Here is a 14,624-nt window from a genome sequence, read left to right on the forward strand (position 1 = left end):
TGTAAAATATTTACAGGAAATCTACACACCACTCAGTGCGTCACACAAAGCACTGGGTGCCGTGTCCATAGAATAAGAAGTTATGTTCTGATCAATCCTGTACGTTATATTCGAAATAATAATCGATTGTACATGTATATGAGTGTTGGTTGAAGATGGCTGCCACCAACATGTCGAACGACAGGTTTAAAATTCAGTTCGCCTCTGTTATGGAGAGTGTATTGAAGACTGCAGTCACCGAGACAACGAAACTTTTCGAAACAACTATTGCGGATCTGCGAGCCAAAATATCCAGAATAAAAGAAGAGAACGAGGACCTCAAATCGAGTCTTCGATCCCATGAAATAACGAAGAGATGGACCGGTGAAAGTGAACGCCAAACCGCAGAGCCCAGACCGAGTCAAAGTACAACACTTATCGGAAAATGTGACATCGGCGTTCAATGCGGTAAAGGTGAAAATTTAACTACTGTAGCTAGCTATCTATCTACGTTCAAATTACTCACCCATGATCACACATCCTGATAACTAGTTAGCTGAGCGTGTAGGCTCACAGCTAATTTTTTCCAAAACTACTTCATGTAGCTACGTTTAATTTGTATATACTACAATATTAGGCAGAACATATCGTTTTGAGAGGTGCAGTCTATATTATTATGCATTGATAAATGACTGATAAGAGATCCTTCATAACCTAGGCATTGATATGTCACCCAAAATGATAGGTATGTTGCAACCATAGAAATAGATAACATAGAACATACTTGGAACCTCAAACACTGCCAATTTGACTGGATTCTATTTGTATGGTTGCAACACAGGATGATGAAATGTTCTGTCACATCAGTTGGTTTCTAATCTTTAACTCAGAGTTTTTTGTGTGCCTTTTATCCTAAGTACAACTCTCTCCTGGTCTGGTATTTTCAGTTTGGGCGGTGGACCAGCACCTGCGGGATGAGAACCAGGGGACGGAGCTGCACTGTGGAGCGTATGACGAGGAGGGCAACCCACAGATGGCCTTTGTTCTGATCAAACAGGAGGTGGATTGGGTAAGACAGGCTTCTAGCCTGAGTCCCCACCTAGTCTAAGGTCAGATCTGTTTGTGCTGTCTTGTCAATTCACCACCTCTCTATACTCAACCTGTTGTTGGTGAACCCAGAAAAAAGAAAAACCTTCACACTGCGCTTGCTAGTATCACTTGTTCATTTAAGATTATGTACATCGGCCTCACAGTCTTTGTCAGAGTTTTCGATGACCCTATGCTTTTGTGGTTGATTGTGCCATTGTCCCCCCCCCCATCAGGAGGCGGACTATTCTGATGACTACTCCCCCGGGTACATACTGCTGAAGAAGGAGGGGGGAGATCCCCCGACTCTGGTCCGCAGACAACCTCTCAGAGAGTTACCAGGCAGAGGTAGGAACTAGGGAGACCTGCTTCTGAATCACACATCTTATTACAATGTATTAAAGAGTATTGGGATGAGAACCAGGCTCTAATAATATCTATAATAATCTCTCCACTGTTATTCTCTCTGTCTTTTGTTCTTTCTCTGTCTCTCTCTGCATCTCTCTCTTTCCACTATCCCCGCCACCTTTCTCCATCCTGTCCCTCTGTAGCCCTGGTCCCTCCTGGAGCCGTCAGGGCCCTGGTCAACCGTTACACCCAGGAAAGGCCTCCCACCACCCAGTCTACGTCAGCAGAGCCCCCCCTCCAGGGAGATCCAGACACCCAGGAGGTCCCCCAGGCTCTCAGCCCATCCCAGCCCAGAACCAGAGAGGTTACCAGTGGCAGTGCAGGCCAGGACCCTGGAGCAGAACAGCAGTCACTGGTAATACCAGCAGCAGAGGCTCCATCAACATTACACCAGACAGCATCTCCTCAATCAGCAGTCACTATCCAGTCTACATCAACTGTCCTGTCTGCTGTAATGGCCCAGTCCACGGTAACTAGTCTGTCAAAAGAAACTGTCCAAACGACCACAGCGGTCCAGTCGACCGTAGCGGTGAAATCGACAGCAGCATTGTCAGAGCGCCCGCCACCTGTCCTCTCCGGGTTACCCAGAACCCCTCTTCAGGATACACAGCCCAGCCCCGTACCCCCTCGTCCTCCTCGATCATCACCATCACAGTCTCACACAGACGTTCTACCTGTAGCTCGTCCAATAGCAGTGCCCTCAATACAACCAGCTAGGCCTACAGCTGTACCTGATGGACCACCGGCCACACCGCCAACACAACCAGCTAGGCCTACAGCTGTACCTGATGGACCACCGGCCGCACCACCAACACAACCGCAGTTTTGGAGCAGTTGGGTGTTGCCACGGAAACATCGCTAACACCACCGGTCCAGTCCGTTCCGTCTCCGACTGTGTTTACAGAACCTGCCGGCCCCCCTGAGAAGCAGGCGTCGTTGGTCACTGAGCATGTGCAACGCTCCTCCACTGTGCCACGACCGAAGTCACCTGCTGTCCCAGAGAGGATGTCTGATGAAGCCGCTGTACAGCTGTCAGCCCCTGCTGTAACTACACCCTCACCCTCTTGCCCCTTTCAAATGTCTAAGACACAGTTTAGAGCTCAGTTGTCAGTAGTACCCCTAGTACGCGCCCTGCCGAGGTTGGAGGAGGAAAAAGGGGGGGAGGAAGATGAAGGGCAGGAAGATGAGGGAGGGCTTTCTTCCATCCCTGCCACGTCTATGGAAGCTGTGACAACCAGGTCTGTCGCTACGGAGACGACCACCATCGTTGAGAAAAAGGAGGAGATTGTTGTCCAGGTAGGCGGCAGCCGAAAGTCAAGTCGACGTGAAGCTACCCTCTCTGGTCTCCGCCTCCGCTTAAGGCCCCGCCCCCAGGACAGCACACCATCTCCAGTGGTTGCTAAGAAACCCAGAGGAGAGAGAACCACCCCTATAGACCATGACTACTCAAAGGTGATGCAGAACAGAGGAAAAAAGTCCAGGGAATCACACGTTGACCAGGATGTAGTAGAGGACACCGCTAATGGTGAGATGGCTGATGACAAGTCTAGTGGACAAGGAAGTAGTAACCAAGTCATGATTGAGGAAGAGGGAGGAGCTAACACTGATGTGACCTCTCCGACCAGACAGTCACCCATTGGTGGAGGTGTTGGATTAGGTGTGTCCGAATCCAAGAAGAGAAGCATGACCTGGGTGCAGGCTCAGAGAGGTTTTGTTCTAGCCCAGGCTAAGAGGAGTAGGTCAAAGGTCACCAAGGCCTCACAGAGAGCTCTGCGGTCAGAGCTAAGAGGTCTGGTCACACAGACACAGTTTCTGCCTTCTAACCGACAGCGCCGCCTGTCATACAGCCCCAGCCCTCCCGCTGCCTCCACATCCAGCCCACGCCGCACCAGCCCTCGCTAAGCTACGGGAGCGAACGTGAACCCTTCTCCTACCACCCCTCCTCACCCACAGCCTCACCCGTTCAAGGTCACTTCCACCACCCCTCGCCACTTAACACCTCGTTTGGTGGCTGCGGCGGCTTTACATTTGAAACGGTCTCCCTCCACCCCTCAACCTATTCCATTCACCGGCAGCCTTCGCTCTGGCTTCAAAAAGTCCCCCCAGTGCCCACTGACTTTCCAGCAGGCGCGGCGATACCGCCAATCACAACCGATGTGGTCGCCACCGGGACCGTTCCAGCTCCAACAGTCTCCCCAGGCTCCACGGAAACGTCTCGCCAAGAACCAGTGTGCAGACTGCGGTCGTGTCCTGAGCAGCGCCTCTGCTTTAGAGAGTCACGCCTCCCTCCACTCAGGGAAGCGCCCGTTCGCCTGCTCAGCCTGCGGCAAGGACTTCCCCAACCTCAAGGGCCTCAACCGCCACGCCCACGTCCACGGTGAACAGCAGGGCCACCATTGTCCGCAGTGCAGCAAGACCTTCGTCTACCGCTTCGGCCTGACCAAGCACGAGCAGATGGTCCACAGCGGCGTGCGCCCGTTCATCTGCCCGATCTGTGACAAACGCTTCGTCATCCGGCGCGACATGGAGACGCATCTCCGCGTTCACACTGGAGAGAAACCGTTTGCCTGCTCCCTCTGTGTGAAGCGCTTCAAGAGGCGTGTGGAGCTGAATGTTCACCTGAGGTGGCACAACGGGGAGAAGAGACACTGGTGCTCGTACTGCGGGAAGGGCTTTCTGGATTACAATAATCTGAAGGCACAAATTTGTCCACACTGGGGAGAAACCTTACACCTGCACTGAGTGTGGCAAGCACTTCAAACAGACTGGCCATCTGAAGAAACACCTGAAGACAATACACAAAGACAGGTAGAGAGGACAGGTGACGAGTATTTAATGGCACCCTATTCCCTATATAGTGCACTATATAAGAATAGGGTGTATAGATGGGAATAATAGACATTCTCCATTTGTCAGTTCAAAACCCAGCCAAAAAGGTTTTAATGGGATATTGTGTTTAGTTTGGTGAGGAAAATTTTTTTTTTTTGAATTTACATTTATTGTATTTAAAACAAAATCTGATTATTTGTACATTTTGTTTATTTAGAAGTTGTTAAGCCGAAAAGCAAGGTTATATTTAGTTTTATCGCGGTCACGCACATTATGGTTTTATGTTCGATGGGTTTCAACTAGTTTCATTTAAATTTGTTTTATGTTCTGTGCTTTCATCGCACTTTTGATCAATGACGTTCCTCATGGTTGGTTTAATGGATCATTTATAGAATGGTGTGGGCTGATAGATTTATGCCTAGCCCTAAAAGATAGCTTTAAGTTTATTCTAGGGTTTAACCTATTCATTGCTGTTGAATGTTTAAAACCAGACATGACTTGTTTTAATAATTGTTCAGCGCTATTAGATTGGGAGGGTGCAGTGTCTCAGCGTCCAGGCACATGTTGGGCCCAACACTACCAGTCATTTGAAAGTTTAAACTGTCTAGGATGGGCGCTCTATGACATTGCAATATCAGATTTGCTACTTACACTGAAAATAAATCCGTCTCATCTCTCTGGGTCAGTTAGCAAGAACCAATTAAAGTTCATATGTTGGTTTGTCTATTGTACCTCTACGTTGGAAATGTATTATTTCTCATATCAACTAATGGCAGTTGGACATCTACAGTGTTTTCAGAAAGTATTCGTACCCCTTGACTTATTCCACATTTTGTTGCGTTAAAGCCTGAATTCAAAATGGCTTAAATGTTGATTGTTTTTTCACCCATCTACACACAATACCCCATAATGACTAAGTGATAACATGTTTTTTTTTTAGGCAAATTTTGTGAAAATCAAATACATACATATCTCATTTACATAAGTATTCACACCCCTGAGTCAATACATTATTATAATCACCTTTGGCAGTGATTACAACTGTGAGTCTTTCTGGGTAAGTCTCTAAGAGCTGTGAGTCTTTCTGGGTAAGTCTCTAAGAGCTTTGCACAGCTGGATTGTACAATATTTGCACATTTATTATTTTCTAAATTCTTCAAGCTCTGTCATATTGGTTGTTGATCATAGCTAGACAGCCGTTTTCAAGTCTTGCCATAGATTTTCATACAGATTTAAGTCAAGACTGTAACTAGGCCACTCTGGAACATTCAATGTTGTCTTGGTAAGCAACTCCAGTGTGTTTTAGGTTATTGTCCCGCTGAAAGCAGAATTTGTCTCCCAGTTTCTATTGGAAAGCAGAAAACTAGGTTTTCCTCTAGGATTTTGCCTGTTTAGCTCTATTCCATTTCTTTTTTTCTAAAAAACTCCCTAGTCCTTGCCGATGACGAGCATACCCATAACGTGATGAAGCCACCACCATGCTTGAAAATATGAAGAGTGGCACTCAGTGATGAGTTGTTTCGGGATTTGCCCCAAACATAGGGCTTTGTATTCAGGACAAATACAGTTTTGGAATATTTTTTTCTTTACAGGTTTCCTTTTCACTCTGTCATTTAGGTTCGTATTGTGGAGTAACTACAACGTTGTTGATCCATCCTCAGTTTTCTCCTTTCACAGCCATTAAACTCTAACTGTTTTAAAGTCACCATTGGCCTGAGCTGTTTCCTTCCTCTCCAGCAACTGAGTTAGGAAGGATGCCTGTATCTTACCAGGGTCACCAGGGTCTAGCCCGCGCATGTTGTTCTTGTTCATATATGGTGACAAATAAGATACAAAAAAATCATGCCAAACGAAAAGTATTCAAACATTGAAAAACCCGGGTGGTATTATGAGAGATTATAAGAAAGCTCAAGAAATTGTGTTTTAACCCATATTTGATGTCGTGTTCACGTAATAGTCGGAACTAGGAAATTCTGAAATGTTCTAACTGGTTGCAGTTAATCACGGGCTGTGATCAACGAATTAACAAGTCTCAAATGTCAGATTTTCCTAGTTCCGACTGGCATGTGAATGCGGCATACCCCTTTTTTGGCACCAGTGTACTTCCATATATATTTCACATTCAGTTTTGAAACTGGTACCAGGTTACCTTCTGACAAGGCTTGTGGGCGTTTGTAGAGCAAAATAACAGAATTGTCTGAGAGTCTCACTGTTTGATGGTGGATCATATTAGTTTATAGCAGTGGAGGCTCCTCAGTGAATTAAATACATTTTAAATTGTAAAACATTAAAAAAAATATATTTTTTAGATAAAACTATACTAAATATAATCACGTCACCAAATAATTGATTAACACACACTATTTTGCAAAGAAGGTCTACAGTAGCCTCGAGCAGTCTATAGGGTCGCACATGATGTAGCCAGAGGACATCTAGTTGCTGTCCTCCTCTAGGTACATTGATTTGGTTCTCACCCCCTACCATAGACTTACACAGTAATTATGACAACTTCCGGAGGACGTCCTCTAACCTATCACTGCTCTTGCAGCATGTTGTCCACCCAATCAAAGGATCAGAGAATAAATCTAGTACTGAAAGCATAAGCTACAGCTAGCTAGCACTGCAGTGCATAACATGTTGTGTATAGTTGACTCAAAGAGAGAGAAAGACAGTAGTTGAACAGTTTTGAACAAATTAATTTATTCCAAAATGAAGGAGAAGCAAGAGATAAATAGAGAGTAATTTTATTTCAGTTTCACTTAGCTAGCAAATGCAGCAAGCTGGATTAGCCTACTGAATGGTGGATGCAATGTTAGCTGGCTGGCTATGACTTTAGCACAGCACTGGAACTCTTCCAAGTCAAGGAAAGATTTTGGTTTTACTAATGTATTGCCACCGAGGCCCACCGGTGTAATTGCTTACTGACTGTACATTGTAACATTACTGCATGATTGTAGCGATTTTACTAAAGTCTTAGTTATATTTGCTATGCTATGACATGACGTTAGTTAATATGGTGACAAAGGTCTAGGCTGTGTGTAGCAGTTTGGCTTGGAAATGTTTTTATTCGCCTGGTTACATACAGCTGATGTGTTGTGCATTGAAGTCCACAAGCGAAGGGAAGAGGTGAGAAGAGGAGAGCGCATAGATGTGAGAAGGAATACAACGTGGCTGCTATGAAAGTGAACTGTGTGATCAGGGGTGTATTCATTCAGCCGATTCTGTTGAAAAACGTTTCTTAAATGGAAGCAAATGGAACAAAACGGGGATCAACATAACTGAATTTGTCCAATAGAAAATATTGTTTTCAAATGCTGGCCTAATGATAGGGAAAATGTTAGTATCATGTACAGTCGTGGCCAAAAGTTTTGAGAATGACACAAAAATTACTTTTCACAAAGTTTGCTGCTTCAGTGTCTTTAGATATTTTTGGCAGATGTTACTATGGGATACTGAAGTATTCAAGCATTTCATAAGTGTCAGCGGCTTTTATTGAGAATTACATGAAGTTGATGCAAAGAGTCAATGTTTGCAGTGTTGACCCTTCTTTTTCAAGACCTCTGCAACCCGCCCTGGCATGCTGTCAATTAACTTCTGGGCCACATCCTGACTGATGGCAGCCCATTCTTGCATAATCAATGCTTGAAGTTTGTCAGAATTTGTGGGTTTTTGTTTGTCCACCCGCCTCTTGAGGATTGACCACAAGTTCTCAATGTGATTAAGGTCTGGGGAGTTTCCTGGCCATGGACCCAAAATATCTATGTTTTGTTCCCAGAGCCACTTAGTTATCACTTTTGCCTTATGGCAAGGTGCTCCATCATGCTGGAAAAGGCATTGTTCGTCACCAAACTGTTCCTGGATGGTTGGGAGAAGTTGCTCTCGGAAGATGTGTTGGTACCATTCTTTATTCATGGCTAACTCAAGAGACGCTAACGGAGTCGGTGCAGCCAGCTGGTTTCTTCACGCATCGCGCCGACAGAAACATACATCTTTCTGGTAAGAAGAGGGGCGGGGGGGTATGCCTTATGATTAACGAGACGTGGTGTGATCATCATAACAACACACAGGAACTCAAGTCATTCTGTTCACCTGATCTAGAACTCCTCACAATCAAATGTCGACCGCATTATCTACCAAGGGAATTCTCTTCGATCATAATCACAGCCGTATATATTCCCCCCCAAGCAGACACATCGATGGCCCTGAACGAACTTTATCTGACTCTTTGTAAACTGGAAACCACACACCCTGAGGCTGCATTCATCGTAGCTGGGGATTTTAACAAGGCTAATCTAAAAACAAAACTCCCTAAATTCTATCAGCATATCGATTGTGCTACCAGGGCTGGTAAAACCCTGGATCATTGTTATACTAACTTCCGCGACGCATATAAGGCCCTCCCCCGCCCTCCTTTCGGAAAAGCTGACCACGACTCCATTTTGTTGATTCCAGCCTACAAACAGAAACTAAAACAACAAGCTCCCGCGCTCAGGTCTGTTCAACGCTGGTCCGACCAATCTGATTCCACGCTTCAAGACTGCTTCGATCACGCGGATTGGAATATGTTCCGCATTGCGTCCAACAACAACATTGACGAATATGCTGATTCGGTGAGCGAGTTCATTAGGAAGTGCATTGACGATGTCGTACCCACAGCAACGATTAAAACATTCCCAAACCAGAAACCGTGGATTGACGGCAGCATTCGCGTGAAACTGAAAGAGCGAACCACTGCTTTTAACCAGGGCGAGGTGACCGGAAACATGACCGAATACAAACAGTGTAGCTATTCTCTCCGCAAGGCAATCAAACAGGCTAAGTCCCAGTACAGAGACAAAATAGAGTCGCAATTCAACAGCTCAGACACAAGAGGTATGTGGCAGGGTCTACAGTCTATCACGGATTACAAAAAGAAAACCAGCCCCGTCGCGGACCAGGATGTCTTGCTCCCAGACAGGCTAAATAACTTTTTTGCCCGCTTTGAGGACAATACAGTGCCACTGACACGGCCCGCTACCAAAACCTGCGGGCTCTCCTTCACTGCAGCCGAGGTGAGTAAAACATTTAAACGTGTTAACCCTCGCAAGGCTGCAGGCCCAGACGGCATTCCCAGCCGCGTCCTCAGAGCATGCGCAGACCAGCTGGCTGGTGTGTTTACGGACATATTCAATCAATCCTTATCCCAGTCTGCTGTTCCCACATGCTTCAAGAGGGCCACCATTGTTCCTGTTCCCAAGAAAGCTAAGGTAACTGAGCTAAACGACGACCGCCCCATAGCACTCACTTCCGTCATCATGAAGTGCTTTGAGAGACTAGTCAAGGACCATATCACCTCCACCCTACCGGACACCCTAGACCCACTCCAATTTGCTTACCGACCCAATAGGTCCACAGACGACGCAATCGCAACCACACTGCACACTGCCCTAACCCATCTGGACAAGAGGAATACCTATGTGAGAATGCTGTTCATCGATTACAGCTCAGCATTTAACACCATAGTACCCTCCAAACTCGTCATCAAGCTCGAGACCCTGGGTCTCAACCCCGCCCTGTGCAACTGGGTCCTGGACTTCCTGACGGGCCGCCCCCAGGTGGTGAGGGTAGGTAACAACATCTCCACCCCGCTGATCCTCAACACTGGGGCCCCACAAGGGTGTGTTCTGAGCCCTCTCCTGTACTCCCTGTTCACCCACGACTGCGTGGCCATGCACGCCTCCAACTCAATCATCAAGTTTGCGGATGACACTACAGTGGTAGGCTTGATTACCAACAACGACGAGACGGCCTACAGGGAGGAGGTGAGGGCCCTCGGAGTGTGGTGTCAGGAAAATAACCTCACACTCAACGTCAACAAAACAAAGGAGATGATTGTGGACTTCAGGAAACAGCAGAGGGAGCACCCCCCTATCCACATCGACGGGTCAGTAGTGGAGAAGGTGGAAAGTTTTAAGTTCCTCGGTGTACACATCACGGACAAACTGAATTGGTCCACCCACACAGACAGCGTTGTGAAGAAGGCGCAGCAGCGCCTCTTCAACCTCAGGAGGCTGAAGAAATTCGGCTTGTCACCAAAAGCACTCACAAACTTCTACAGATGCACAATTGAGAGCATCCTGTCGGGCTGTATCACCGCCTGGTACGGCAACTGCTCCGCCCACAACCGTAAGGCTCTCCAGAGGGTAGTGAGGTCTGCAGAACGCATCACCGGGGTCAAACTACCTGCCCTCCAGGACACCTACACCACCCGATGTCACAGGAAGGCCATAAAGATCATCAAGGACAACAACCACCCAAGCCACTGCCTGTTCACCCCGCTATCATCCAGAAGGCGAGGTCAGTACAGGTGCATCAAAGCAGGGACCGAGAGACTGAAAAACAGCTTCTATCTCAAGGCCATCAGACTGTTAAACAGCCACCACTAACATTTAGCGGCCGCTGCCAACATACTGACTCAACTCCAACCACTTTAAAAATGGGAATTGATGGAAATTATGTAAAAATGTACCACTAGCCACTTTAAACAATGCCACTTAATATAATGTTTACATACCCTACATTACCCATCTCATATGTATATGTATATACTGTACTCTATATCATCTAATGCATCTTGCCATCTTTATGTAATACATGTACCACTAGCCACTTTAAACTATGCCACTTTATGTTTACATACCCTACATTACTCATCTCAGATGTATATACTGTACTCTATACCATCTACTGCATCTTGCCTATGCCGTTCTGTACCATCACTCATTCATATATCTTTATGTACATATTCTTTATCCCTTTACACTTGTGTGTATAAGGTAGTAGTTGTGGAATTGTTAGGTTAGATTACTTGTTGTTATTACTGCATTGTCGGAACTAGAAGCACAAGCATTTCGCTACACTCGCATTAACATCTGCTAACCATGTGTATGTGACTAATAAAATTTGATTTGATTTGATTTGATTTGTTCTTAGGCAAAATTGTGAGTGAGCCCACTCCCTTGGCTGAGAAGCAACCCCACACATGAATGGTCTCTGGATGCTTTACTGTTGGCATGACACAGATGGTAGCGCTCACCTTGTCTTCTCCGGACAAGCTTTTTTCCGGATGCCCCAAACAATCGGAAAGGGGATTCATCAGAGAAAATGACTTTACCCCAGTCCTCAGCAGTCCAATCCCTGTACCTTTTGCAGAATATCAGTCTGTCCCTGATGTTTTTCCTGGAGAGATGTGGCTTCTTTGCTGCCCTTCTTGACACCAGGCCGTCCTCCAAAAGTCTTCGGCTCACTGTGCATGCAGATGCACTCACACCTGCCTGCTGCCATTCCTGAGCAAGCTCTGTACTGGTGGTGCCCCGATCCCGCAGCTGAATCAACTTTAGGAGACGGTCCTGTCGCTTGCTGGACTTTCTTGGGTGCCCTGAAGCCTTCTTCACAACAATTGAACTGCTCTTCTTGAAGTTCTTGGTGATCCGATAAATGGTTGATTTAGGTGCAATCTTACTGGCAGCAATATCCTTGCTTGTGAAGCCCTTTTTGTGCAAAGCAATGATGAAGGCACGTGTTTTCTTGCCTTGCAGGTAACCATGGTTGACAGAGGAAGAACAATGATTCCAAGCACCACCCTCCTTTTGAAGCTTCCAGTCTGTTATTCGAACTCAATCAGCATGACAGAGTGATCTCCAGCCTTGTCCTCGTCAACACTCCCACCTGTGTTAACGAGAGAATCACTGACATGATGTCAGCTGGTTCTTTTGTGGCAGGGCTGAAATGCAGTGGAATTTATTTTTTGGAATTCAGTTCATTTGCATGGCAAAGAGGGACTTTGCAATTAATTGCAATTCATCTGATCACGCTTCATAGCATTCTGGAGTATATGCAATTGCCATCATACAAACTGAGGCAGCAGACTTTGTGAAAATGAATAATTTGTGTCATTCTCAAAACCTTTGGCCACGACTGTAGTAGCCTAAACCTATCGCTGTTACATTGAACTGGGTGAATGCAATATGAATGACAGTTATCAAATATGCTGTAATAGAAATAAGGCCCTCCTCATCTTAAACGGCATTGACCGCCACTGGTTTGTAGCCCAAACTGTTTGGACGCTACACATGTTTTCGTGAGAAGACCGATTTTTGGGATGTCTGCTGGTCTGACAAACACCCCTGTAGGTGTTACCTTCCACCGCACATGAGGAACGGCGACATCGGCGGAATGAGACGCAGACCATGCAAAAAACACATATCTTTAGTTTAATAAGATGGATTTTGATGGAGATTTCTTCACTATGCCAATTATGCTGCTGTTCCCTAGGGGTGGGATGTGTGCAGTCAAAGCATTATTTACTCTAAACTGTGTCCTACACACTAAACTACTAGCCTAGTCAAGCAGACTGACCACTATTTAGTTTCACTGATATGTGAAGTGAAACAGAATGCGATATCAGACGGGTTTCACATTGCTACTAAACTACCTCAGGTTATTTGTTTTGTTATAATACAGAGTCAGTAGGAAAGCAGAGATTTTTTTATTCATGACAGATGTAAACTAAAGACTTACATTATGCTACAAAAATTAAAACATCTAACAGTGTAAATGACATGTTGAGAAAGTGCCTAGAGAGAGTACTGCTGGCAGTTTTTTACAACAGGGACTTTCATTTTCATCGTGGCTTTGGCCATGTTTCAGGCTGACTATTTTGCAGACGCCTGCCAGATTTCACACGTGGAGAGGTGTTTAACATATCAGCTTTCCACATCATATAGCAATCTGATGCATAATTTCGCCGACAATTATGTATCACGCTAAGCATTTGTTGATGCAATGCAGTGTCTGCGATATAGTCGGCCTGGAACGTAACCGTTAACATTAAGAGGCAGTGTCGGGAAGGCAGTCAATACATGAGCCTTACCCTATTACCATAACCAAGTAGGAAGGTGGCATTTACCACATAGGACATAGGAAAATCCACTTGAACGCCCCTCCAACTGGTAATTACTAGTCTATCACCCATGAGCTACAACTTCTCCCAAATGCTGACCTCTGATGTCACCTGCTAAGGAAATTAACTTGATAACTTTTCATTTTCAGCAGTTAAATGCAACAAAACCTTATTAAAAGCAATCTATTAATATGGTTTTTGAAAACTATAATTAGTTGGCAAGCATGATGGCTGTACTTTGTGTTTATGGTTGTCGCAGCTGGTTGGCCATTAGCCAAATCAGTGTTTCCCAACAAGTTCTAAGCATGTGAATGCACTTCACAACGTTTAAATGACAGATTCCCACTTGGTTATGAACGCAGCATTAGATCAGATAAGTAAGTCTCTGAGGGACGTAGTGAAGAGGGCAGAGACCAGCAGACACACCAACAGTGGGAGGGACAGAGCAAGGGAGGGCGGTCCCGCGTTGCGGACGATGGAAAGCCGACAGGTGCCGACGTTCCTGGCTTTGTCCACCGCCTCCAGCTCCACTGTCAGAGAGCAGCACGAAGCGTTGAACGCTGCTGCAACAAACGTCTGCTTCAGGTCCGTGTGGGTGAGGCTGCCTATGCCCTGGAGGTGTGTGAGGCTGGCGATGCCCGTGCCGTTGACGCCATCGGTCAGGTTGGCAGAGAGCTGCCAGAAGGCAGAACTGCAGGCTGCTGGGTCAGCCGGGCAGTCGACCACCGAGACGCTGACCACCTCACACTGGGGAGGGGTGAAATCTGTCACCTGCAATGGGGGGGGGGGGGGGGATATTAAGTGATGAGGAGAAAGAGAGACGTGGGTTCTATAAGTCTAATTCTGGCCCAGAGATGTGGTAGTACTTTCTCTGACCACCAGAGGACTTGTGTGGCTGAGCGTCAACACTTAAAGAGGAGCTGAACTCAAAAAACAACTTATTTGGTTGAAAATGGCCTACATGGCATCGCTATTAGTCAAATACATGTTTTATTAAACAATATATACATATTATTTAACTAGGTAAGTGTAAGAAATGCTGTCTTCATTAACCTTAACACATAGCTATAATACTGTTATAATGCCTTCCTTATTAATTAAAGCAGACTTTGTTGCAAACATCTGGCTACACCCCACAGTTAAACACGTTCTGCCCGTAACAGATACTAACCTCACTCCCACACGCAGGGGAGGATGGCTGACTCAGACCTTTTATGACCACTGATAAGGCAGGAATGCCATTATACAAGCACGCACACGCACATGCACACACACACACACACACACCCTTGTTTCAGGCTGGGTTTCCAAGAACAAAGAACAGTGCCAAGAACCAATGAGGCATTGATACCAGCGTGGAGGGGACGGGCCTCCACTTACA

At 46.0% G+C, this 14,624-nt stretch overlaps 2 protein-coding genes across 2 annotated transcripts; both read left to right on the forward strand.

The window, feature by feature from the left end:
• Window positions 1-2,351, forward strand: LOC120035179 (mucin-2-like). The gene is made up of 4 exons (XM_038982003.1): window positions 1-453; window positions 927-1,048; window positions 1,302-1,413; window positions 1,617-2,351. Exons 1-4 carry the CDS (start codon window positions 156-158, stop codon window positions 2,333-2,335), a joined length of 1,251 nt encoding a protein of 416 aa, XP_038837931.1. The 5' UTR covers window positions 1-155; the 3' UTR covers window positions 2,336-2,351.
• A 1,276-nt stretch (window positions 2,352-3,627) lies between these two features.
• LOC120035057 (gastrula zinc finger protein XlCGF16.1-like) lies at window positions 3,628-4,215 on the forward strand. Its single transcript, XM_038981819.1, has one exon. It carries the CDS (start codon window positions 3,628-3,630, stop codon window positions 4,213-4,215), a length of 588 nt encoding a protein of 195 aa, XP_038837747.1.
• The last annotated feature ends 10,409 nt before the right edge of the window (window positions 4,216-14,624 follow it).

Source organism: Salvelinus namaycush, chromosome 42, assembly GCF_016432855.1.
Source record: "Salvelinus namaycush isolate Seneca chromosome 42, SaNama_1.0, whole genome shotgun sequence".
NCBI classification, from domain to species: domain Eukaryota; kingdom Metazoa; phylum Chordata; class Actinopteri; order Salmoniformes; family Salmonidae; genus Salvelinus; species Salvelinus namaycush.